The 26696-nt window shown below is 41.8% G+C and overlaps 1 protein-coding gene across 1 annotated transcript in view; it reads left to right on the plus strand.

Annotated features, from left to right (window-relative positions):
* The window catches only part of ASB3 (ankyrin repeat and SOCS box containing 3), a 109820-nt gene that overhangs the window by 42999 nt on the left and 40125 nt on the right, over positions 1-26696 (plus strand). Inside the window, exons 4-7 of the mRNA XM_033938548.1 lie at positions 6994-7106; positions 7633-7768; positions 11442-11619; positions 26154-26351. Of these exons, the coding sequence (XP_033794439.1) occupies positions 6994-7106; positions 7633-7768; positions 11442-11619; positions 26154-26351 (625 nt within the window). The remainder of the gene's footprint in view (positions 1-6993; positions 7107-7632; positions 7769-11441; positions 11620-26153; positions 26352-26696) is intronic.

Below are 26696 nucleotides of genomic sequence, written 5' to 3' on the forward strand. Positions count from 1 at the left end.
GACCATGGGAAGTATATCCAGGGGTCAAATTTGCAGATTGAGTGGCACCTTTTCTTGTAAATCCTCATCGGAATCTGATAGGTTTCAATGACTAACATAAGACAGGACCAGAAACAGTAAAGAAATAAAGGCAGAGATAAAATCATACAAAAAACAAAGAGTAAAAAAACAGAAAACAAAAGAATAAATACAGTTTAAAGAGGCGTAATTGTTTGTGTAACACTCAAGGACAGTAGAACAACGTAATGAAATACAGTTGGATCAGCAGGAGTCCTTTATCAGTTTTTTAATTATAGCGATCACAGTCGCGAAACTAGTGACTCTCTTCGACATTATGTATATTCATATTTTGAGGATTTTAGATATTAAAACTGGGTTTACTGCATTGCTGCTAGTCCCGTTTGGAGTCTTCCTCCATCCCAGGTTGTCTGGCATTTCTGAGAGCGAAATCAGCTGTCGCTGAAGTTTACATTGACGCTAAACCGTGCAGTATGCTTCTAGAATAACGCCAGCTCAATGCTGGCGTTAAGATCTAGCGCGCACGACAATTTAGCGCGCGCTATTCCGTGCATTAAAGCCCTAACTAATGCACCATATTAAACATTTATTAACATACTAACATATTAACATAATAGAATAACAAAAATAATATCAGTCTAGTCCTCAGGAAATAGTTATAGTGTCCCCTTACTGCAACACAGATCTCAATGTTCAAATCTTTTCCAGAGAAGGGAAAATGGTAAAACTAGAGGGCAAAAATTGAGGTTACATGGAAGAAGACTTAGGAGTAATATTAGGAAATTCTTTTTCATGGAGAAGGTGGTGGATTCCTGGAATTCCCTCCTGAGGGAAGGGGTGGAGAGGAAAACGATGATGGAATTCCAAAAAGTGTGGGATAAACACAGGATATCTAACTAGAAAATGAATGGTAAAATTTAAAGAACTAAGGCTAGTACTGGACATACTTGCACAGTCTGTGTCCTATATATGTTGATTTGGTGTAGGATGGGCCGGGGAGGGCATCAGTAAAAACTCCACTAACTTGGAACATGAGGATGCTACTGGCCAGAGTTTACGGTAGATATCCTGTAAATAACAGGATGGTTGGACAGGTCGAAGTGAGCTTGGACGCTAACTCCAGCATTTGGAACCTAGGACAGAACCGGGTGGACTTTACAGTCTATGGCCCAGAAATATCAAAGAAAAGAGACCCAAGCCAATTTAATCATGTATTGTTAATGAGTGTGATGCAGCATCCTGAGGTTGTGGGTAGAGAATGACACGGTGATTGGTAGCCGAGGGTAACCCGCCGAAACGGGGGAGAGAAAGGAAGTGGTTGCTGCAGGTATGGGGAGACGACCATTCACCACCCCTAGGAGCTGTGAATGGCCTTGCCGCCACAGTGAAGGGAGGGAACGTGCGTGGTCACCGATCGTGCTCCCTCCATATTGATAGCTGCCGCCCGATCGCCGCCACCGCCCAAGCATCTCCCTCCTGATCGCCGCCGCATGAGCCTGATCGCTGCCCAAGCATCTTCCTCCCTCCATCCATCCTGATCTCCGCCTGAGCCCGATCTCATCGCCCTCCCTGCCTTACCTTCGCAGCAGGGAATTTCTCTAAATGTGCTTCTTTACCAGCAGCCGGAGCATTGAAATCACGTGTGGCTGCCGTAAAGGGTCATCTCTGATGCAACCGTAAGTTGCATCAGAGATGACCTTTCCTGCAGCCACATGTGATTTCAATGCTCTGGCTACTGGTAGGAAATATATTTAGAAATTGCCTGCAGTGAAGGTAAGGGGCAGGGAGGGAGAAAGGGAAGAAAGGTGGGGTGGAGAAAAACAGACACTGAAGAGACCTGGGGAAGGTGGGGTGGAGGAAGTGGGGAGAAGACGCTGGGAAATGGTGAAGAGAGTAGGAAGAAGACGTTGGGAAATGGGGAAGAAAGAGTGGGGAGAAGACGCTGAAGGGAAATGGGGAAGCGAGAGTGGGGAGAAGATGCTGAAGGGAAATGGGGAAGCGAGAGTGGGAGAAGACGCTGAAGGGAATGGGATGAAGAGTGGGGAGAAGACGCTGAAGGGAAATGGGGATGAAAGAGTGGGGAGAAGACGCTGAAGGGAAATGGGGAAGAGAGAGTGGGGAGAAGACGCTGAAGGGAAATGGGGATGACAGAGTGGGGAGAAGACGCTGTTACACCAGTTCCCTGGTCAGACCATCAACTTATTACAATTAAGCTCCATTCTAAACAAATCATAAAGTATCCACTGTGCAAAAAAAAAATTTCCTATCCCAATTACACAAAACTAGAACTATCAAACATATCTCCATTATTCACATTATCCAAAAGTATTAAACTTAAATGCTGACACATTAGAAAAACAGCTCATTACCTGGAATTCAGCAATCCAATCCTTATTAGATAAAGAAGCACCTTTGATCTCTAAAACTATTTCCTCACGTAAAATACAAAATCCGTGGTTCTCAGAGACGAACTAACTTTACTTAAGATCTCTTGAGAGGAAGTGGCGACAGAATAAATCACCCACAAATTTAAAACTTTACAAAGAGCTTGCTTCTCACTACAAGATGAAAATTAACCTTGCGAAAAAACCCTACTATTCTAATAAAATCTCAAAAGCAAAAAATCCTTCGATTCCATTGTCAAAGCTATTGCCCCTAATCCTCAGAGACTAGATACTAATACGATAAATGGCCTAACAGCCCAAGATCTCGCTGACAACTTTTGCAAAAAGATTAATGATATTTGGAAAACATTTGTTCCTGCCACAATTAACCAACTACTTACACCCCAAATGATTACCATTTACCGCTAGCTAAATGTTCTACATTTAATCTTCCTACTTTAGATGATGTGAAGCGTCTTTTCCAAAGAGTCAACTTAAAAGGCTCTCGAGCAGAGATCATTCCTCCATTAATTCTAAAACAACTTTTCTCGTGTTTTGGTCCTTTCATCCACACCCTTATTCTAAATAGTTTAAAACTTGGTCTGTTACCTTCAGCATGGAAAAAGGCCTCAGTTCTTCCAATAATAAGATTACAAAGCTAGTCCGGAAGACGCCTCAAATTATCGTCCTATAGCTAATATTCCGTTTCTAGCTAAACTAACAGAAAGATTAGTATTCGAACAGCTATCAGACTTTGTCGAAACAACCAATGTCTTACACCCAAACCAAACAGGATTCAGGAAAAACCATTCTACAGAGTACTCGCTAATTGGTTTGACCACGAACATACTTTATCATTTAGATCATCATAACTCTGTTATTCTTTTCTCTTTTGATCTATCAGCAGCATTCGATACTATCGATCATGTGTTACTTCTTGAAATACTGAAATCTATAGGAGTTTGTGGCCAAATACTTGATTGGTTTAATTCCTTTCTAATCGCTCATCTACTGTTACTTTCAAGGATACAGTTTCAAAATCCTATGCTCTCAATTATGGTATTCCTCAAGGATCCATTCTATCCCCGCTATTATTCAATATTTTCCTATCCCCTTTACTAAACTTATATCAATCTATAGGCTTTACTATTTTCACATATGCTGATGATGTCCAACTTCTACACACTTTAAATCCAGAAAATAAAGAAGAAATAATTGATATTAACAGAAAGTTAGTGGACATTAAGCAATGGCTTAATTCTAATATGTTAGCCCTAAACATTCAGAAAACTAAAACTTTACTTTTCCCGTGGAAAAAAAGACATGTCTGACTATCCCATTCATCCTAGATAACATCCATCTAAAGTTAGTAAAATCTTTGAAAATATTGGGTGTCACTATTGATGAAAGGCTTTCCTACCATGAACATGTAAGTAACACCATTAAATCTTGCTTTTATAAGCTACGAATGATTCGCTCAATTTCTAAGTTTCTTGAGCCAAAATCACTCGACATACTAATTCATTCCCTAGTTATCACTAAACTTTGACTAATGTAACTCTTTATTAATAAATATTACTCAGAAAGAAAAGAGGCGTCTTCAGATAGTCCAAAATACCGCCATTAAATTGATTCATAATGGCAAAAAATACGATCATGTTACACCCTTTCTGATCAAATCCCACTGGCTTCCAGTTAATCACCGCATTACTTTCAAAATCTTACTTTTAGTATTTAAAACTTTGTCTTCCAATGAACCTCAATTTATTAACAAACTACTTATTCCTCATAATACATCACGCTCCCTTAGGTCCACTAATCAAAAACTTATAATAGTTCCCTCATTGAAAGTAATTGGAACTCGTCGTCATGACATGTTCTCAGTAATGGCCCCGCAAATATGGAATACCTTACCTCAGTATATAAGAGAAGAAAATGATTTAAGTCGCTTTAAAGGCAATTTGAAGAGTTTTGTTTTTAAAGATGCTTTTAATCTTTAGCTATGCTCAAAGTTTATTTTAGTCCTTCCTTATTTCTACTTTACCCCCCTATTGTTCTTTCCATTCATGTCTTCTCCTATATTCTAATATAAACAATTGTAGTTCTGCCCTTCTTACCTTATGTATCTGTTAGTCTGTTAGTTAAACCCATTATATTTAATGACCAAATTGGTATATGCTTATACCTTTTTTTAAATTTGTAAATCGCTTAGTAAAGTAAATAAGCGATTCATCAAGTCAAAATAAAACTTGAAACTTGATGACAGAGTGGGGAGAAGATGCTGGGAAGAGAGAGTAAGTAAAAGACGCTGGGAAATGGGGAACAGAGAGTGGGGAGAAGACGCTGAAGGGGAATGGGGAACAGAGAGTGGGGAGAAGATGCTGAAGGGAAATGGGGATGACAAGAGTGGGGAGAAGATGCTGAGAAATGGGGAAGAGAGAGTAGGTAGAAGATGCTAGGAAATGGGGAAGAGAGAGTGGGGAGAAGATGCTGAAGGGGAATAGAGAGTGGGGAGAAGACGCTGAAGGGAAATGGGGATGACAGAGTGGGGAGAAGACGCTGGAAGGGAAGAAGACAGAGATGCCAGACTATGGGGGAGCGGAGGGAAGAAGATGGGTGCCAGACCAATTGGGAGGGATGAAGGGAGAGGCACAGTAACAGAGCAAATGGAAGGCGCAGAGAGAAGACAGACAGTGGATGGAAGGAATTGAATGAGGAGCTGAGGAAAGCAGAAACCAGACAAAAAAGGTAGAAAATTTTTATTTATTTATTTATTTATTTTTGCTTTAGGATAAAGTAGTATATTAGTTGTGTTGATAAAAATGTATAAACAAAGCCCTTCCAACTGAACATATCTTTCTCCAGTTCAGCAGCCAGAACTTTGATTTATAAGGAAAGAATAAGCTAAATATTGCATTACTGAGGCTTGTATGGATGCTGCAGGGACAGGGACGGGGCGGTGAAGGGGCTAGCGGGACGGTGGTCCAGTGACAGGGCAGTGATGGGACAGATTTTTTTCCCTGTGTCATTCTCTGGTTGTGGGTTCAAACCCACGCTGCTCCTTGTGATCCTGGGCAAGTCACTTAATCCCTCCCATTGCCCCAGATAGATTGTGAGCCCACTGGGACAGACATGAAAAATGCTTGAGTACCTGAATAAATTCATATAAACAGTTCTGAGCTCCCTTGGGAGAACGGTATATAAAATTGAATAAATAAATAATGGGCCGACTAGATGGACCACTTGGGTCTTTATCTGCTGTCATTTACCATGTTATAGCTAGTATAGTGTATAGCTAGTTGGTATGTTTACTTTTATAACTTACTGATTTATTTGTAAGCTGTCTAGAGCTAATAGTAAGGACTGTATATAAAAATCTCGTTATATTGTATATATTTTTAAATTGAGACATTAAAACTGCTCCTTTCTATTAGAAGGAAGCCTATTTTTATAGCACTGCTGACATGTGCAGCAATGTTCAATGGTGATAAGCATTCAGCAGCAGTTGGTTCTTGCCAAGAAGAGCTTACAAGTGGGTACCTGAGGCAGTGAGAAATAGTGATTTTACTCAAGATAAGGATTGCTGGTGAGTCTTAGGGCTCCTTTTACAAAGGTGCGTTAGGGCCTTAATGCGTGGAATAGCATGCGCTAAATTGCCGTGCGCTAGACCTTAATGCCAGCATTGAGCTGGCGTTAGTTCTAGAAGCATAGCGCGGGTTTAGCGTGCGCTAAAATCCTGCGTGCGCTAAAAACGCTAGCTCACCTTAGTAAAAGGAGCCCTTAGAGTTTGCATCCTAGCTTCCCTGGATCTGCCCACTCCTTTAACTGCTAAGCAGCAAGCGCTCTTTTGTAATACCGTGTTTTTTTACTGTGTTTGACAGGCAGCTCCTGATTGGTGAGGCCTGACTTTAGTACAGGAATAGGCGGTCGGAGCATACAGCGAGTGATTTCCCTCACTCGCAGCGCTCCGGCTGCCCTCTCCTGCCTGGTCATTCGCGGTTGAAAAATACCGTGAATGACCAGGACCGCGAACCGCAAACTTGCAGGGGAGCACTGCAATGTTTTACTAATCATTTCTATAGCACTGCTAAACATACGCAGCACTGTACATCGAAACACAGAAGAGACGGTCCCTGCTGAAAAGAGCTTACAATCTAGTGATAGAATTTGGGGGGGGGGGCTTGTCCTTATTTCTTACCCTAAAATCTCATTTAACTATTAACCTGAGATCAAAAAGCATGAACCCCTGATTCGGGATTTGGCTAGGTGAGAAAAAAGGCTACTGGGAAAAATAAAACAGGAAAGAAAGTGTATGATTATACCAGCTATTCACAGATCTGGAAACAGCCTCCCCAGCAGGGACAATCATTATTCAACGTTGAGCTTATTCTGTATAGTGTCACTGAAATGCTTAGGGGGTGTTCAAGTCCCCTTCGCAGTGATCTCCTCTTTTACCTGATGAGAATTTGCTTTGATTATGCCAGGCCTGCAGCAGAATTGCAATCGCATAAAAACTGAGACGGCCGATTCACCTAACATGCCTTTGACAACCATTCTTTTTCAAATCTGTGTTTTACTGCTCCTTTCCTAGCTGTTGAAAATGGACATGCAGATGTTGTAAAGCTCTTACTCAGACATGGAACCAATGTTAATGGATCCCATTCTTGGTCTGGATGGACTGCTTTGCACCAGGCTTCTTTTAAGGTAGCCTATAAATTCATTATTTTCATTCTCTTGTAAATCGTGCATGTTACCCTTTAAAATGGAAGTCTCTACAGTTTGTCTCTTGCGCTTCTGTGATTTATGGTGGTTCAACTAGTACAGAAAAGACAGTCTAAATGCTAATGATCTTTTGAGATTTGCAAAAGTAGGCTACAGAAGATATAGAGGGTGGTGAGATACAGTTATTATTTAAAGATTAAAAGTGTTGGTGATACTTTAAAAGGAACAAATGCACTACATTTTTATAATACGCATATTTTAGTATAAACAGTTAATTTAATATGCAAACTAACACTCATATTTATGCTTGTTTTTGAGGTAGAATGGAAAAACCATTAAATGGAAATTTGTGATTTTTAAGTTTTCTCCTCATATTGATCTGACTGACTAAGGAGGTTAAAAAGTTTAGATTTAAATTTTTCCTCTGCTGCTTTGGATAAGATGAAGGTAGGGTTGGGTCACTTGTTGCACAAGGAATTTGACACACAGAGAACATTTTGTATTCCAGGAATACACTGAGATAATGAAACTTCTGCTAAAGAATGAAGCCGACAAGGAATGCCAGGATGACTTTGGAATCACACCCTTATTTATAGCTGCTCAATATGGACAAGTGGAGAGTTTAAGAATACTTGCATCGCAAGGTAAATGCTTTGTTCCTTTGCTTAACTTCTGAAGTTCAAAATATCAATGGGGGGGGGGGAATTAATCACTATTTGTGATTGAGGGTGTACCAGACTGGTTGAATATAAAGAATAAAGGTCACTTCTCTAAAAAAAATTAACAACTAAACTAAACTAAACCTTAAGTTTATATACCGCATCATCTCCACGGAAGTAGAGCTCGGCACGGTTTACAAGAACTTAAAAATGAGAAAGGGTAGGAAAAGGTTTGCATAAGTTTATAAATCGAGTGGAAAAGTAAGGGAAAAGAAATGACATGTTAGAGAAGAGCCAGGTTTTTAGTTGCTTGCGGAATAAATGGAGGGAGCTCAGGTTCTGCAGCGGGATAGTAAGGTCATTCCAGAGACCTGTAATTTTGAAAAGAAGTGATTTTCCCAGTTTACCTGCGTGGAGAATACCATGTAGGGAGGGGAAGGATAGTTTTAATTTATGGGCGGTCCTGGTGGAGTCAGGGCACGAGGAGTTGAAAGAAAGTGGGATTAGGGAAGGAAGGATGCCTTGAATAATCTTAAAAGCCAGGCAAGAGCATTTGAATTGGACTCTGGAAATCACTGGGAGCCAATGAAGATTGGCCAGGAGTGGGGAGACGTGGTCAGATTTACGTTTTGCAAAAATCAGCTTGGCTGCTGTGTTCTGAATAAGCTGGAGTCTTTGGAGGCTTTTTTTTTGTTAAGCATAGGTAAATGGCATTACAATAGTCAAGTTCAATAGTCAATAGTCAAGTTCAATAGTCAACCTCGTGCACATAAGCATTAGACTTCTCATATATATAATTCAAAGGCTGAATATGCTCAGACAACACAGAGGCAAAAACAAGGGGTATTTACCCCAGAAATATCGCTAGGAATTCAAAACAGTTTCATAAGCATATATTTTATTCAAGCATACATTTTCTTCACGAAAATGTATGCTTATGAAGTTGTTATGAATTCCTATCAGAGACTATACCATCTTTATAATCGATTAAATCTCTTTTTGGTTCCCTGACACAGGAGCAAAGCAGGTTTAGCCTGTCGGAACCTCTGAAAAAGTTAAGTATTTTGTCATTCTAATTGAACACTTTTTGAAAACAATTAGACTGGGATATACAGCACTCAAAGGTGTTTGAAGGCACTTTAAGCACATGCGATGATTGGGTGGTGAGGCGATATTCTTGGGGTAAATACCTCTTGTTTTTGCTTCTATGTCTCTGAGCATATTCAGCTTTAGAGGAGTGACCTAACTTCTGAAGTTAGCTGTATGCACAGGAGTTCATTTGCATTGCAAGTTATAAAGTTAATAGTTTTGTATAGTTGTGAATGAAGATAGCAACTAACTGATTTATGATTTTATTTAGTATTTATTACTTGTCGCCATGTAATGTACATCTTACTAATTTGTCAGGACGTAATCTTAATAAACTTTGTAGAGAATGACACGGGGACAGATGTTCCCTTTCCCCCCAGGACCTCTCTATCCCTGTCCCGTCCCCATGGATCTGTCCATGTCCCATTCCTGCAAGCTCTGTCCTCATCTGCATAAGCTTAAAACATTTTAAAATCATAAATGTTCGAGACTTGTGCGGTTAAGGCATTGAGACATTTAAATACGTCACTGGTTGTGTCGAGGTGGAAAAAGATATATTCTTTCCCAAGGGACCCTCAGTCACAAGGGGGCACCCGCTCAAACTCAGAGGGGGGAAATTTAGTGGTGACACCAGGAAGTATTTCTTCACGGAAAGGGTGGCAGATCACTGGAACAAACTTCCGGTGCAGGTGATCAAGGCCACCAGCGTGCTCGATTTTAAGAATAAATGGGACATCCACGTGGGATCCCTACGAGGGTCAAGTCAAGGTCACTAGCACTCAGACTCAAGGGGGTGGGTCAATAGAGTGGGCAGACTTGATGGGCTGTGGCTCTTTTCTGCCGTCATCTTCTATATTTCTATGTTCTATGTTTCTAAGCTTGCACATAACTCGCGGGGACAAGATGGGATATTGAGGTCCTGCAGAGATGGGGACAAATTTGTCCCCGTGTCATTCTCTATGGCACTGAGCAAGATTATTGGCATATTGATTGATGGACGTGTTCTCTTTTGGATGGAACACAGATTCAACTTTCTACTCTTGCAAGGTATTTTAGAGTTTCATCAATTTATTAAATAATTGTAATGATACTGTACTTGCTGTACAGGAGCATGTGTTGTATTTTGCTGTCCTCAATCAGAGCTAATTACATTTTTATACCTCTGTCATCAGCTGTAAATAAGTCACTCTTTGGTGTCCTTAGTTAATAGTAGTCTATAAAAGACTTCGCTCTTTAGTAATCTATTTGTACTAGAAATCCCATTTTGTGAACTAAAGTGATGGCATAGAGAATGACACGTCTAAGCCCAATGAGTGTTCGAGGCTTGTGCACATGAGGGCAGAGCTGATAGGGACAGAACTCGCAGAACGAGGATGGAGATAGATCGCTCATGTCATTCTCTAGACTCTGCATTTTATATCACTGAGGTTCAAACTGTGTTCTTTTGCCTGATTTTCTTCCCAGTTAAGACTAGTTGCAAAGCTCATGGTCTGCACTTGCTAATATCTGACTTTCTTCATAAGATTATGCTCATTTTAGCCTAGGAGTCTTGTTTCACATCTGGTGAACTGGACTTGTGACCAGAACTGATTCTAATATTTATCACTTGCTACTAAGCAATTTCAAGAATCTCTAAATCAGTGGTTCTTAACCTGGGTTCGACCGAACTCCAGGGGTTCGTTCGGTGAGTCAGTCTCGCGGGTTCGGCGGAGGTCAAAACACACCTCCGACTCATATAGCACTTCGGTCACGTTCAATCATCTATCAGTTATTCAGTGATTTTGATCAAGACTGATCGTGTACTCGGTTTCTTGATCTATCAATCTGTAACTAACGCCTTATATACATCCATCAATTCCTGATCAAAATTTGTGATTTAACTGATAGATGATTGAACGTGACTGAAGCGCTTATGATTCGTGATGATACGCCCCGCTTGTCCATAATTGGCTGCAGGTGATCACGCAACATCGCTTGGCCTATCTGTGCTGCAGGGGATTTGATGCGCACAGTAGTCGAATTGTAACTGTTGTGATGGTACGTCGTGTGATACCTATCTTAATATTTTAATCCCTTACTAACTATGTCGAGCAAAATACGAAAGTGGTCGGACGAATATGTACAATATGGATTCACATGTATAACGGAACGTGATGGGAGTCAGCGTCCTAATTGCATGATTTGCAATGCCAAGTTGAGTAATTCTAGTCTAGCTCCGGCAAAACTAAGGGAATAAAGAAGGGTTCGGTGAACACGCATATGAAACTGGTGGGGTTCAGTACCTCCAACAAGGTTAAGAACCACTGCTCTAAATAGTTTAAATTTATCATTGGCGTTTTAATGGTTTTGATGATGATGTTACACAGTAAGGTAAAACTACAAAAGTTTTTCATAGCAAGTACCTTTTCTGTCTGGAATGTTAACATGTTGCAGAAGAGAGAGAGAACAAAATGTGCTAGAATTGAAAGTACAAAATTGAAATTATATAAAAGTAATAAAGACTGTTGATCATCTCGCTTTCATTTTGGGACAAAGGAGGATTGCTGTTTTGCATTTTTGTTTATGGCAGGTGCTATTGTCAATTGTCAAGCCAAGGACAAAGCCACCCCGTTATTTATTGCTTCTCAGGAGGGGTATGACCAATGTGTGGCGCTACTGTTATCCAAAGGGGCGAATCCAAATCTATACTGCAATGAGGAGGCCTGGCAGTTGCCAGTTCATGCAGCAGCACAGATGGGCAAAAGCAAGTAAGTTGTCTGCTCTTGAAAAATATGCGCGCAAGCTAATAGTTATAAAATTGGATAACAATCGCGAATTGGCATCCTTTTCCAGAAGAAAATATGCTAACTTAGACATTTTACTAAGGGTCCCTTCTATAAAGCCACGGTAATACTTCTTCTGTGGCAAATGCACCGAAGCCCATTCAGTTCCTATGGGCTTTGGTACATTTGCTACGGGAGAATCGCTACTGTGGCTTTGTAAAGAGGACCATAAGTGTTATAAATATTTTTTATTTTATGACACATTGTATAGCTATTTCATTGTTGGCAAGGAACTGTGAGAGGAGATTGATATATAAGGGCGATTACAGTTTTGGTAAGTATCGTTTTGACTGTGACCAAGATCTTGCTGCTTAAGCCCTCTAGTTGGAGAGCGGTGTGTTCTATTTCATCCACTATATGTAAAGATGGAGGACCTAATTTAATTTGCTTTTTTCCCTAATGTGAAACGGTCATTGCTAATATCGGAGAAATGGCTTTAAGTATGGCGTTTAAGTAGCGTGCCTGTTTCTGCAGTGTTCGTTTAAGCACAAGTTTTTACACTGAGGTAGTGAACGGGCACAGAACTTGCTAATTTTTCTTATGGAAAGACACTTTACTTTTGTCATTTGAAAATTGAGAACACTTTTTGGCTCCTGTATATTCAATGTTTAATCTATTCCAGAATTGTATACTCAACTACTAGGGAAATAGAGGTGAATATTCTGTGATGTATAAATGATCACAATCTAATACCACAGTTCTGAATAATTTAAATTCATCAAAAAAAAAAAAAAAAATTATTGTGTAAAGTGCTCAGACCCTACAACCAATTATGTTCAGTGTTGTCACTCAACTATGGTTGCCGGTGGGACCATCATCGCCTTTACAGTCACTGCCTCCCTGAGTCACCATTGATGACACATATACTACTTTGTATATATAGGTAACTTATCTGTAGACATTGATGGGAGGCCCCTGGTTGGTTTAATCGGCAATCGTAGACTGGAACCATAAAAGTGCTTGTGCTCTGAAAGTTCTGATATTAAAAACAACTAAGTGCCAAGCTGAGAAACCGAGCCCCTCGACTCGAGTTTCGTATCCTTCTTCAGGAGGGGTCCCTAATGAATACAATAAAATAATAAAATAAAAATAAATATGAAAATAGATATGTAAACATCAAACCCATTATAAACAATCAGTATAACAACACTGAAACACCTTATTCATACTCCATTGCGCTATATGTTGAGAACTTCTAAAAGTTGTTGTATAAACTCATTGATAGAAACATACCTTCTCTTGGCTAATACAAACCCAGAGGGAAACCAACCCAGGCTATGAGTGAGCTTAGAAACAAAAACAGCCCATTTTAAATCCTTCCCCAAAATGGATCCCGAAGCATCGCTGAACACGTCATCTCATTATCATAACCTTTGTGCCAAAGCTCCAAGGAATATTTACAATTGAAACCAGTCGATTTCAGCGTTTAAACCATGAGGAACTAAAGTTGACCAGTTAAAAATGAACTTATGTTCTCTGAGAGATAACAAATTTGTTAAATCACCTGTAAAGCCAAACACTTGGAAGAGGACCATATACCTGAAATCGTCAGTGGTATGGCCCATTTCCAACCTTAGGGAAACTCCAGAAGGGCTCAGATATAAATCTTGGTGGATCCCTCCAGGTCCCCCTGATGCTTCAATAGCAGCATTTGAGCGTTTAGTTTTGCGAGACATTGACACTATGGAAAAAAGGAACCATAGGATCAAGTTTAATTTATCAGAAGAACAAAATAACATCATAAAAAACTTGCAAAATGATAGCTCAATTATCATTCAAAGAGCTGACAAAGGAGGCGGCATTGTGATTCAAAATGTTTCAGAATACACCAAGGAAGCTTATCATCAGTTATTAGATACCAGATATTATATGACAATGACAAGAAGTGTGGCAGCTTAAAGTCCTTGTGGTCTGCTGTCCTTATATATGATTTTTGAGGCTTTTTCTCCACCTTTTGTGATAATTGATATCTCTACTGGCTTGCCCACTTCTGGCTGGTAGTATTTGTTTGCTACTATTTTTGATTGTTATTGTGAGAATATTGCGTATGCCCGATTGTCTTAGAGAAAGCAGAGGTACTTACTTACCTGTAGCAGGTGTTCTCTGAGGACAGCAGGCAAACATTTTCATAACCCGCCCACCTCCCCTAGTTGGCTTCTTCGCTTTGTTGCTACTCCAACTTATGAAGTTAGTAAAAGATTTAGGGGACTCAAAACCTCAGATGTTACTGGAAAATTCTTGCATTTGGCTGATGGAAGGGCAAAGCTCCAGGATAACAGCCAGACAAGAGTGGATCTTCTCAATAGTCTCGTTTTCAACTTGGAAAAACCCAGTTTGTTCTGACAGAAAAGGTGTTGGACACCGTTTAAAGGCTGCTTCAGCAGGAGTGGATCCAGATATTTGACCATTGGGTACTGGATGTGTTGAGGTGGGAATATATGCTGGAGTTTTCCTACCATCTCACGGATTTATTAATAGATACCTCTTGTCATACTCCAGCCAATAAAGCAGCTATGCTAACAACTTTAATGTGATTATTGAATTTAAGAACTGTTGTTCCCATGCCTAAGGGAGACTGGGGTAAAGGCCAGTACTCCCATTTACTTTATGGTACTGAAGAAGGAAGGCTCTTTCAGCCCATTCTCAGGATATCCCCCTCTGGTCTGGCCTTGGCACTTTGAACCTTCTAGATCAGTGGTCTCAAACTCAAACCCTTTGTAGGGCCACATTTTGGATTTGTAGGTACTTGGAGGGCCTCAGAAAAAAATAGTTGCCGTATTTTTTGCTCCATAAGACACACCTGACCATAAGATGCAACCTAGATTTAGAGGATGAAAAACCAAGAAAAAAATATTCTGAACCAAATTGTGCCTCTGAACCCAGCCTCCTAGAAAAATAGACAAATTACTGCAGCAAACAGATTTTGATCACTAACTTGAAATCCTACCTTTGTTGTCTGGTGATTTCTGGTTGCACTAGATAATTATTTCCTTCTTTCTTTCCTTCCTTACTTCCTCAGGCCCAACAATTGTCTCTTTCTATTCCCTCCCTCCTTCCTATGTCCCAAGTTTGGGGGAAGACTTGTGGGCCCGATTGCACTCCAGCGGCCCTTCTCTTCCTTTCCTGCGGTGGCGAGTGGGTAAGAGGGCGGTGAGCAGCACTAGCAATGGGGGACCACGAGCAGCAGGAGAACACCGGGAGGGGCGCCGCTGAGGTGTATTCGCTTCATAAGACGTACCCCTTTTTCCACCCCTTTTGGGGGTGAAAAAGTGCATCTTATGGAGCCAAAAATATGGTAATGTCTTATTAAAGAAATGACAGTTTTGCATGAGGTAAAACTCTTTATAGTTTATAAATCTTTCCTTTTGGCTAAGTCGTAATAATAATACAGTATTCCCCCAATATTCGCGGGGATTCCTTTCCAGGAACTCCTGCGAATGTCGAACAACCGGGAATACGGTTTTTAGGCAGGGGAGACAGGAGAGGGCAGCCGGAGCGCCAGCAAGTGAAGGAAATCACTTGCGGTATGCTCCGACCGCCTCTTCCTGCTTTGACACGCTGCTCCTTGTTGGTAAGGCCTGACTTTAGTACAGGAAGAGGTGGTCGGAGCATACCGCGAGTGATTTCCTTCACTTGCCGGTGCTCCGGCTGCCCTCTCCTGCCTCCCCTTCGCGGTCGGAAAATACTGCGAATGATTGGGACTGCGGACCGCGAATTCACCGGGGAGCACTGTATTGTAATTTATAGCTAAAGAGATATATACTCAAGAAACTGTTTTATTTTACTTTTGTAATTCAGATAAACATACCGAGGGCCTCAAAATAGAACCTGGCGGGCCGCGAGTTTGAGACCACTGTTCTAGATGGTGGTGGTAGCTGCAATGCTTTGTGAAGAGGTGATACTAGTTTGTCCATATGTGGTGATTGGCTCATTGAGTGATTCTTTCTGTGATCCAGAAGTGACATCAGAGGGAGCGTTGTAGATGCTGCTTGCACCGGCGAAGAGCCAAAGAGGTATGGAGGAGAGGAGAGGTACTGGCACCCCCACCAGGATGGCACACGGGACATTCTGCCCCCCCCTTACTACGTCACTGCTTTTATCCTCTGCCTATCTTCCCCTCTGTTCTGTTTCCTGCTGCATCAACTGTACTTTGAGTAGTGCCTTCGACCTGGTCGACCACGACATTATGCTCAACTGCCTTGACTCCATCGGCATCTCCGGTCAGGTAATAGATTGGTTCACAGGCTTCCTAACCAACCGTACCTACCAGGTCCACAGTAATGGAGCCTTCTCCCACCACTGGCGTAACCCTTGTGGAGTCCCACAAGGCTCTCCCCTATCCCCCTCCCTATTCAATATTTACTTGACCCCTCTGGCACGAAGCCTAGCAAACTCTAACCTAAAATCGTTCATATATGCAGATGACATCACCATCATTGTTCCCATTACCTCACTCACTCTAGAAACGGAAAAACTCATCGCATCTATCCTCACCAAGTTAGAACTGTGGACCTCAAAACTCAAATTAAAATTGAACTCTGAAAAAACCAAAATCTTCCTAGCTAGTCCCAACCACAAATTAACAAACACTTCCCTCAGATTGAATGGGCTAGATTACCCTATCTTACCCACCATAAAAATCCTTGGAGTCATCCTGGACCGCACCCTAACCTTCGATGACCATACCAGTGCCCAGGTGAAAAAATGTTTCTGTACCCTCTGGAAACTGCGCACCATCAAACGTTACTTCGACCACCAAGCCTTCCGTCTACTCGTCCAATCTCTGGTATTAAGCATATTAGACTACTGCAACATTATTTACCTGGGATCCTATAAAAAATACCATCAAACGTCTTAGAACAGTCCAAAATGCGGCCGTCCGCCTCATCTATGATCTCAAAAAATACGACCATGTTAGCCCCTACTACACCAAACTCCATTGGCTCCCAGTAGAGGCAAGGATCATCTTTAAGTTCGCCTGCCTCTGTTTCAAAACTCTAACAGGATCTTCCCCAATCTACTTGTCTGAGCACCTTGAAATAGCAGGCCCCTCTCGCACACGAAACGCCCACCTATTCACCTTTCCCTCCCTAAAAGGCTGCCTCTACAAGAGATTCACTGATAGAACCCTAGCATTCCAAGCGGGCAAATGGAACAATTGCCTTACCGCCCTCATCTCCAACTCTCCACCCTACCACCTGTTCAGGAAGTCACTAAAAACCTACCTCTTCGACAAATTCCGCTAACGCTGCCTTCCCCCCTTCCCTGCACCCTCCTGACCTCGACAGGCCTCCATTCCCTCTGACTACGCCCCCCTCCCAAGCCACTATGGCCTCTCTTTCTCAAGCTCTGTTTTACCTAATTGCCCTGCCTTTTCATAGCCTCATATTTAACATCACTGTAAATGTACCACCGCTTTAACATGGAACATCGCTGTATACGTACAGTCTCTTCTTTAGTATATGCCTTTTTATTACTGCTATTTATGTAACATCTTTGTAAATGTAATAACACTGTAATATGTATCATCGCTGTAAATGTACAGTCTCTTCTATTGTTAACCGCATTGAACTTCCATGGTATTGCGGGATACAAGAATAAAGTTATTATTATTATTATTATTATTATTACTTTTTCTACAAAGAAATCAGCTCATCCTTACCAGGCTTCTCAGAGGCCATTTTATCACTATTTCCCTTATTCCCAACCAACTCATGCTAAATGCTTTCATTGAATCAACTGTATGTGGGAGGAAAGTTTAATGTGGGCTGCTGTTAAGTGTTTTACTATTAATGCTGGTTATTAGTAGCGTGCACGGCATTTTAGAGCGTGATAAAACTGCTAGCGCACCTTTGTAAAAGGAGCCCTAAGTCTGTCCCCTCTCAGTCTCCTCTTTTCAAGGGAGAAGAGGCCCAGTTTCTCTAATCTCTCACTTTACGGCAACTCCTCCAGCCCCTTAACCATTTTAGTCGCTCTTCTCTGGACCCTTTCGAGTAGTACCGTGTCCTTCTTCATGTACGGTGACCAGTGCTGGACACAGTATTCCAGGTTGGAGTGTACCATGGCCCGGTACAGTGGCATGATAACCTTCTCCGATCTGTTCGTGATTCCCTTCTTAATCATTCCTAGCATTCTGTTTGCCTTTTTTGCCGCTACCGCCACACATTGTGCGGACAGCTTCATCGACTTGTCGACCAGTTCTCCCAAGTCTCTTTCCTGGGGGGTCTCTCCAAGTACCGCCCCAAACATCCTGTATTCATGTATAAGATTTTTGTTACTGACATGCATCACCTCACACTTATCCACGTTGAATCTCATTTGCCATGTCATGGCCCATTTCTCGAGCGTGTATATGTCATGTTTCAGATCTTCGCAATCCTCCTGCGTATTCATTACTCTGAATAACTTAGTATTGTCTGCAAATTTGATCATCTCTCTCGTCATGCCATGCCAATTTTCAGAGCGTTTATAAATATGTTGAAGAGCACGGGCCCAAGCACCAAACCCTGGTGACACTTTTCTAGTCCGAGTATAGTCCATTTACCTCCTCTCTCTGTTTCCTATCCGCCAGCCAGTTTTTAATCCATGTGAGTATTTCACCCTCGATTCCATGGCTTGCAATTTTTCAAAGTAGTCGTTCATGTGGAACCTTATCGAACACCTTCTGAAAATTCAGATATACAATGTTGACCGGGGCGCCTTTGTCTATCTGCCTGTTTACTCCCTCAAAGAAGTGCAGCAAGTTCGTCAATGAAGATCTTCCTTTGCTGAAGCCGTGCTGACTGGTCCTCATCAGATTGTGTCCGTCAAGGTGCTCAGTGATGCAGTCCTTTATCAGCGCCTCTACCATCTTTCCTGGTACTGAGGTCAGACTCACCAGTCTGTAGTATTTTGGAGCAGAGCACATGTGTGTGTCCATTGTTCGACTGTGGCTACTAAAAGCAGTCTGAGGAAAAGGTGAGGGCAGAAGTACAGCCCAGTGTTGCCTGTGGGCAAAAGGCAGTGGACTTGGGCCCCTGTTGCAGAGGGCTGCTAGAACTATGGTAAAGCAGCAGCCTATGAGATAGAATTGAGTGGAACTGTTTTTCTTTTCCTTGTTTTTGCTGAGGAATTTTTTTTTTTTTTTTTTTAACCTTTATTGTTGAGGATATTAAGAGATTGCTATGTCCTGCTGAATGAGAAGGACTTTATGAAGAGTGGCAAGGTGGTTTTGATGACAGTTCACCTGTATGGAGAAGTGTAAAAGAAAATAAACCTTTTTTTATATGTTTTGAAAAGTAGAATGGCTCAGAGACTGTTGGTATTTGAGAAACCTGCATAATCCCATTGGCACCCTGTAGAGAGTGGATCAGTGTGCACGTGGTGGATGTTTGGGCCTTGTCCTGCTGGAGGGCCTTGACCCCGCCACAAAGTGCATCACACTGAAAACAGAAACAGTCTGTCAATAAAACAGTATCATTTTTGAATTGAAATAAAAAGTGTGGGCAATGTCAGCATTACATTACTGTGTGCCGACTGTGTTCGGAGTGCAAGCAAAGGATTCTGGGATATTATATTAAACAAATCTGACCCTGGAAATGTCTGCAGATAGGCTGAATGGCCAGTGCCACTCAGTGTAGCAAAAAAGACATTAGAATGCAACTAAATGACTCCTTAGACCAGTACTTGAGATTAAGATAGAACCCTTTGCATAGTACTGGGAAGTATCATGCACAGCCTTGGAATTTCAACAGATGTGCTAAAGACAGGTGTTTAAGGAATGGCTCCAGCTACCTGTTCTTAAAGACAGGTGCTTCTTGTTAATTGAGAGTCATTGTTTACAGACAGATACCAGACTGTGACAGAAGAAGACACTGGAAGATACTATTTTTAGAACAAACTCAAATTTATAAAGACAGGCTGCAGCACCTTGGTCTCTCTCTTACTTATTATTCTTTCTGCCTCCTCTCTTCCCCCTTCAGCCCCTACACACTTCCACACCTACCTAACGCATTCATACAGACACAAAGGACATCCCTTCATACAAACTGTCTTTTCTCTCTCTCATTCACCAAAAGCAAAGGAGTTCTGTAGCATATCTCTTTAAGCATTGTATCTTTGTAATAATACACTTATTTCTATACAAAATATGTTTTTTATGCACCACCTGGATCTTGTCATCTTTATTTCCCACTGTCTCTGAGGCCTGAAACCAGGACCCCAAAATAGACTAGACAGTTACAGAAACACAAAATATTACAGGCTTCATCAGGGAAAATTCAAGTACATCCCACTGAAAACAAAAACAATCTGTCAATAAAACAGTATCATTTTTTAATTGTTTTACAAAAAGTAAACCTGCTTTGAAAGTTTACTGGTGCTTCTACACCATTGACAGGCAAATTACAAATTGGCATCTATTTATCTGAGCCACTCGCACATTCCTGAAACAACTTTCTCATATCTCCTCCTGCACTACATCTCCTATCGTCTTCCCCCTCTATTCCAAACAACAAAGTGCTTGCTTTTTTTTTTTTTTTTTTTCCTTTCATCTTAACTGAAAATGGCATCCTCATTCTCTGCTTCTGTAATCCAAACTTTCTTCTTAGTCAACCTGTCCACAGTAACTGTGTTATTCCATATATCAGTCAACATTCTTAAGGTACACTTGTAAATTCTCTGAAATGGCTTTCTGAAAATCCTCTTTACATATCCTCTGCCACACTGCAAAACCGTCACCTCCTCACTCTGCCATTCCTTATTCCCACCTTACACATCAAACAAAAAGAAAATGATCTTTCCACGCCAATGGTAATAAACCACATTTCTATCATTATGAGCAGGAACAATAACATATATGTTCCCTCCATACATTTTTTTATACAATTTTTATATGTATACCGCTAATACCTCATTTGAAGTTTACAGCAGTTCCCAAACAATGAAACATCTAATTCTAGGTGCTTGGAAACATCCCTAACCGTCCAGTAGGCTCACAATCTGACTAAAGCACCTGTATAAACAATTTCTCACAATACTGAGGAAATAGAAAGGAGAAAAGAGAAAGAGAGTCCAATAAAATCATAATCGCAGCTCCTTAAGGGTTAAAAATGCATAACAAAATTAAATCAAAATAAAATTAATTACCACATTTTTCGCTCCATAAGACACTTTTTTCCCACCCAAAAGTGGGTGGGAAATGTTGATGCGTCTTTTGCAGCGAAGATATAAATTTTTAACACCCTCCCTCCCGGTCGGGCCTTTTAATAACACCCCCAATACCTTTTTTAATCCTCGTCCCTTTTTAAAACACCCTCACCCAGTCCCGTCCCTCTTCAAATCTCCCCCATTGCCTGGTGGTCTAGCGGTGCATCGGCCGGCAGGCGCGAGCCCTCCACCCGCCTGCCTGGGCCCGCACCGCCTCTTCCCATCCTGTTCCGCACCTCCTTATGCCTTTCCCATTGCCTGGTGGTCCAGCGGTGTCAGCGCCGCCCTCTGAATGGTGTTTTCAGCGTCGGCCAGCAAGCGCAAGCTTTCCACCCGCCTGCCTGGGCCAGCGCTGCCCTCCGAATGGTTCCTTCAGTTCTTGCGATCTACTGGCAGGCCAAGTTTTCAGGATATCCACAATGAATATGCATGAGAGAGATTTACCTGCACTGCCTTTTTGGCATGCAAATCTCTCTCTCATGCATATTCATTGTGGATATCCTGAAAACCTGGCCTGCCAGTAGATCTCGAGGACTGAACTTGACTGAACTTGGGCAGCCCTGCTGTGGAGCTTTCTGTATGGCCTTGGTGTCTGCTCCTGCCCATGTAACTACTTCAGTGGTTGCTACCATGGAGTCTAAATCCTGGATGCATTTGTATACTCGTGAAAGAATATCCTTATGGCTGAGAGCCAGAGAAGACTGATTCAAATTCTACTGCAGCTACTTGTGATCTTGGGCAAATTGCTTAACCCTCCAATTAAAGTACAAACTTTAATTTTAAGCCCTTTGGAGACAGGAAGTATCTGCAGTACCTGACTCTGCTTAAGCTACAAAAGTAAAAGGTGTGTGAGAAATCTGATATTCCTTCCTTTCCTTTCTCCTTCCCCTATGGCAGGGATGTCAAAATCAGTTCTCAAGGGCCGCAATCCAGTTGGGTTTTCAGGATTTCCCCAATGAATATGCATGAGATCTTATTAGCATACAATGAAAGCAGTGCATGCAGATAGATCTCATACATATTCATTGAGGAAATCCTGAAAACCCGACTGGATTGCGGTCCTCGAGGACAGACTTTGACACCCCTGCCCTATGGAGAACCTTGTCGAAGCCTTTGCTGAAACCATATCTAGCATTCTACCTTGATCCAAAAGGTGGAATAAGGGGCCTTTAACATCCTCAGGCAGGCCAGTGAGTCATATTACTTGACATGTATTGATTTTCTAAATCTTTTGAGCTTTTCCATCAAGTTGTCATTTCTTGCTAATCTGCTTCTGATATCATAGAATAATTAGTACCTAGAATTTCATTGAGTTCCTCTAAAACAGAATGCATCTTGGACACACTGTCTTCAAGAGTGGCTATGACTTGGGTTACCATTTTTCGGGCTGCAAAAATCCAGACACATGGTCCTACCTCATTCCACCCTTGGTTCCACCCCACTCTTCCCAGCCCTTCCCTGTTCAGACTCCAGCCCCGCCCCCACAAACTTCCTCTTTCTTCCCCGACAAGCTTCGGCCGCTTCTGGAGGGCCTGGAGCATACTCAGATGTATGTGATATCATCCACACATGCTCAGATGCCCTTCAGATGCTGCTGCAGCTCATCAGGGCTTTCCAAAACTTGGACAAGCTGCCAGATTTTGGAAAGTCTGTCTGGGACTCCGGACAGTCTTCTAAAAAGAGGACATGTCTGGGTTTTCCTGGATGTCTGGTAACCCTAGTTATGACTGATTTTGTCACCAGTTTGGAGACTTCAGTTCATCAGGCTTTACTAATTCTGCTGCTGCGTCATGTGTCTATTTAGATTGCTCATCCATTGTCCTTTTCAAATTTTGCACACATCTCCGGGGCATCTCTCTTACAAACAAATTTGTCCAGAAGTCAGTTATTCAGGTTTGCAGAAATGTAGCCTATATAATCCAACTTAGTCCATTGGAGACTAAGAATAATAAAATAATGCGAGTCCACTGCAGAGTATAGTGTGTGGGATGCTCGTGCGTACTCTACTCATCATAAAACCTCTTTAAGATCTATTTTCTGTTTGAATAAGCTGCTTAATCACAAACTCTCTTGAATGACTTGTTTAATGGAACATTTATAAAATTTGGAATACATTTTTAAAAATATTATTTTAATAGATGAAATATTCTTCCATTCTCTCTGTCCTGTGGGTCCTTCTGCTGGCCTGCTCTTTATCCTGAAGTTACCGTTGCCAAGGAGATTGGCAAGAGAAAGCTGAATACAGCAAGAAATTCAAGCATGATCAGATTACACAGCAGGGGAACTTAGAATGCTAACTAGAAGAAGAGTTTTATCCTCCAAATTAAGCATGAGGTCTCTGGTGTTTATCCATGTGTGGGTAAAAAAATAAGGAGACCTTTTACTGAAGTGCGCTAATGCATTTAGCACATGCTAATGGTTAGCTATGCCGTCAGTAGTTTCACTACCCGCAGGGTCTCCCAAGGAGCACAGGTTTCAGTGGAGATGCCAGACTAACAATGTACCACCCATCTGGGCAGCAGCAGATGGGCAGTGTTGGAGGCGGAGGATTGCGTTTGATGCAACAACGGCGACAAAATCAAATTTATATAGGCCTGGCAATCTACTTCTGTATTCTGCCAAGAAAACTTTATGATGATGATGAGACATAAAGAATCGACGTATAGTGCTGGAAGATGGTCCTCTAGGTCAGAAGGTACTTGCTGTGCTTCTAGGGAAGAGCTGATCATCACCCATTCTATGCCCAGTGTTTGTGAAGCTGATGGATCAAAACCGCCAGGAAGTCTTGATATTGATATTACTTGACAGAAAAGGGAGATCAGAAGCTGTAAAGATATTCTTAACATAGGAACATAGAACGTACAAAGCATGAACCAAGGAAAATTAGAAATTGTTAAAAATCAAATGGAAAAAGAAAAAAAACACCCAAAAATTGATTTGTTAGGGATCAGTGAACTCAAATGGACAGGACAGGGCTATTTTTAATCAAACGTGCATTAGATCTGCTACTCTTGTCAATAAACACAGAAGAAAAATGGCTTGGCATTCATCTTCAACAATTAGCTTTCAAAGAAGGTATTAAAGTTCAGTGTTATCAGTGGTAGTCATGTCAATCCATCTACAGGGAAAGCCGATCAATGTCACCTTGATCCAAGTATATGCTCCAACAACAGACGTGGAAGATGAGGATATAGAGTTGTTCTACAAAAAACTTCAGAATGAAATAGATCAAATGCCTAAACAAGATCTATTGATCATTATGGGGAATTTCAGTGGAAAAGTAGGAAGTATACCTGAAGATGGAAAGTACTGCATAGGAGAAAGAATTGAAACTGGTGATAACTTAATACAGTTTTGCGAAACGAACCAACTATCATGAATACACATTTCCAATAACACAAACATCGCCAGTACATGTGGACCTCTCTAAATGGCATGTATTGAAATCACATCTGTATAGGACAGAGATGGAGATCTGCATTTTTGTCTGCAAGAACTAAACCAGGAGCTGATTTATGGAAGCAACTATGAGCTTTTGACATGCACCCATATTTGGACAATTGGCTCATCAGAGCTCTGTCCAAGGAGGAGGACGAGCTGGCGGTTTCAATAGTGGTGCAGCTCCTCCAAGATTTGGGCTGGATAGTTAACTTCAGGAAGAGTCAGCTATTGGATCACCTTTTTCTTCTGATCAGTCATGCCAGAAAAGGGAGGCTGGAGTCTAAAGCCTTGATTTCCAGATGGATTAAAATGGCCATTTCCTCTGTGTTTGTGGCTGTGGTAAACGGCCACCGATTGCATTGAGAGCACACTCCACTAGAAGAGTTGCTGCCTCGTTAGCAGAGACTAGGGCTGTCTCGCCTGAGGAGATTTGTAGAGTGGCTACATGGCCTATCTGCCATACCGTCACCAGGTTCTATAGGGTGGGAATAGCAACCAGGAAGGACACCACTTTCAGGGCCTCCATCTTAAAGGCAGGCATTGCAAGTCCACCCTAGACTCTGGGAACTGCTTTTTTACATCCCTATTGTTTCAGGACCATTGCACTAGAAAGAAAAATTAGGCTCTTAACTCAGTAATCTTCTTTCAGGTAGCCCTTTGGGACAAGAGGTTTAGTTCTAATTCCTACTTAAAATATTAGGAAATTGTTAAACTTATCTCTGTGAAAAAATTTCCAAATAGCTGAAATGTAATTCCTTTGCTTGATTGCTCATCCATTCCGGTTCTAGAATAGGTGTGTAGACTTGGGCATTTCTTTCTTTCTTTCTTCCTGTCTCTCACCCTTTCAAGCAGCACCCCTTCCCTCTTACTTTTACCTCCCCCCTGTCCAGTAGTACCCCTTCTCCTTTCCCTGTTCCCTGTCCAGCATCCGCTAGGCCGTGCAGCCTCGGGGCTTTTGCTAGGCTGGCCCGCCTTGCATTATTGAAGTGGGCCAGCCTAGCAAATGCCTCATGGCTGCTTGATGAAACTGCGTCTGCTGCCGCTGCTGGTCCGGGGGTGAGAAGAAGAGGCATCCTGGCAGCGGCAGCATAGTCAGAAGGCAGAAAGTCAGCTGGAGTTGGAGATCGGGGCAGGAACGTTGCTGGGGAAACTGCCACATGCATCGCAAGCCGTCGCAGGCTCCTACTGCGCATGCGGTGGCATAGAAGCACGGATCACAAAGCACGGACACACGGAGATTGAAGTGGGCTTGTGCGCTAAGGGTTTTATTATAGCGGATTATCTGTCTAGTGGGCCTGAAGCTCCGCCCTTGAATGGGCTTCGCCTGCCTTCTGCCTTAGGATCAGTCTGGAATGGATTTCAAGAATTCTCTGTCACTCAGAGGAGCTGAGAGGAGATATAATTCGTATATAAGATAATGCATAGGAAAATCCTCTGGTTTAAGTCTCTGCTTGATAGCAGGACATGCGAGTAGCTATGAGCTCTATATAAAGTTAATGTTGCACAAGTATGGATGTTATAATGTTTGTTAAAGGAACAGAATTGTAGTGTCAGGGATTTTTTCCCCATTTTCCTCCTTCCAGTTTTGTCTTTTATTACAGTGCTACTTGATTGCTTTTGTACAAACTGAGGGGGCAAGAATAGCTACCTAGAAAGGAGGCGCAATTGAAAACATGGATAACAATTTTCTGCAAGCAACTTGCGGGTTGAGATATAGAACTCCTTCAAGAAAGAAGATTATCGAGGTAAGAAACTAATATATCTTTCAGTCTTTCTGCCACTTTTTTTCTTTGTAGAGGCATAGAATATAACAGTAGCCAAATCTTTTACAGGGTATTGGACTTGCTTATTCCAGTTACCGATCGGATCTGTGAGAGAGCAGATAGCAAAGTGAGTCCAGTCTACTCAGCAGTGTATGGCGGTTACAAGGATTGCTTGGAAATGTTGCTTAAAGAAGGCTACAGTCCAGATGCCCAGCCGTGCCCATTCTTTGAGTGCAGCTCTCCTATGTCATTGGCCTTTCAAGAGCAGTATGTATACACTTTTGTTTTTAATTTTCCTTTGACCCTAGGGTTGTAGTCCAGTCACGTACTATTGCCATTTACAGTAGAAAGTGGTATACCCTACCATCAGAATCCTTTGATATCTTGCTCTTGCCATAATACTCATCTTGCTGAGAGGCATAAAAACCAGTTCAAGCACATCTTTAAACCAGTGACAGGTATAACTGAATTAAAATGGCCTTAGTCCCCAACCCATGTAGCCATGTAGCTTTGCACCTCCCCTCCCTTCCCCTCCATCCAATAGCAATGGCACGCCTATGATTGATATAACAGCTCCATGTGACACGTGTCTATGACTTGTGCATATATTGC

The sequence above is a fragment of the Geotrypetes seraphini genome, chromosome 3 (genome assembly GCF_902459505.1).
Source record: "Geotrypetes seraphini chromosome 3, aGeoSer1.1, whole genome shotgun sequence".
NCBI lineage: Eukaryota > Metazoa > Chordata > Amphibia > Gymnophiona > Dermophiidae > Geotrypetes > Geotrypetes seraphini.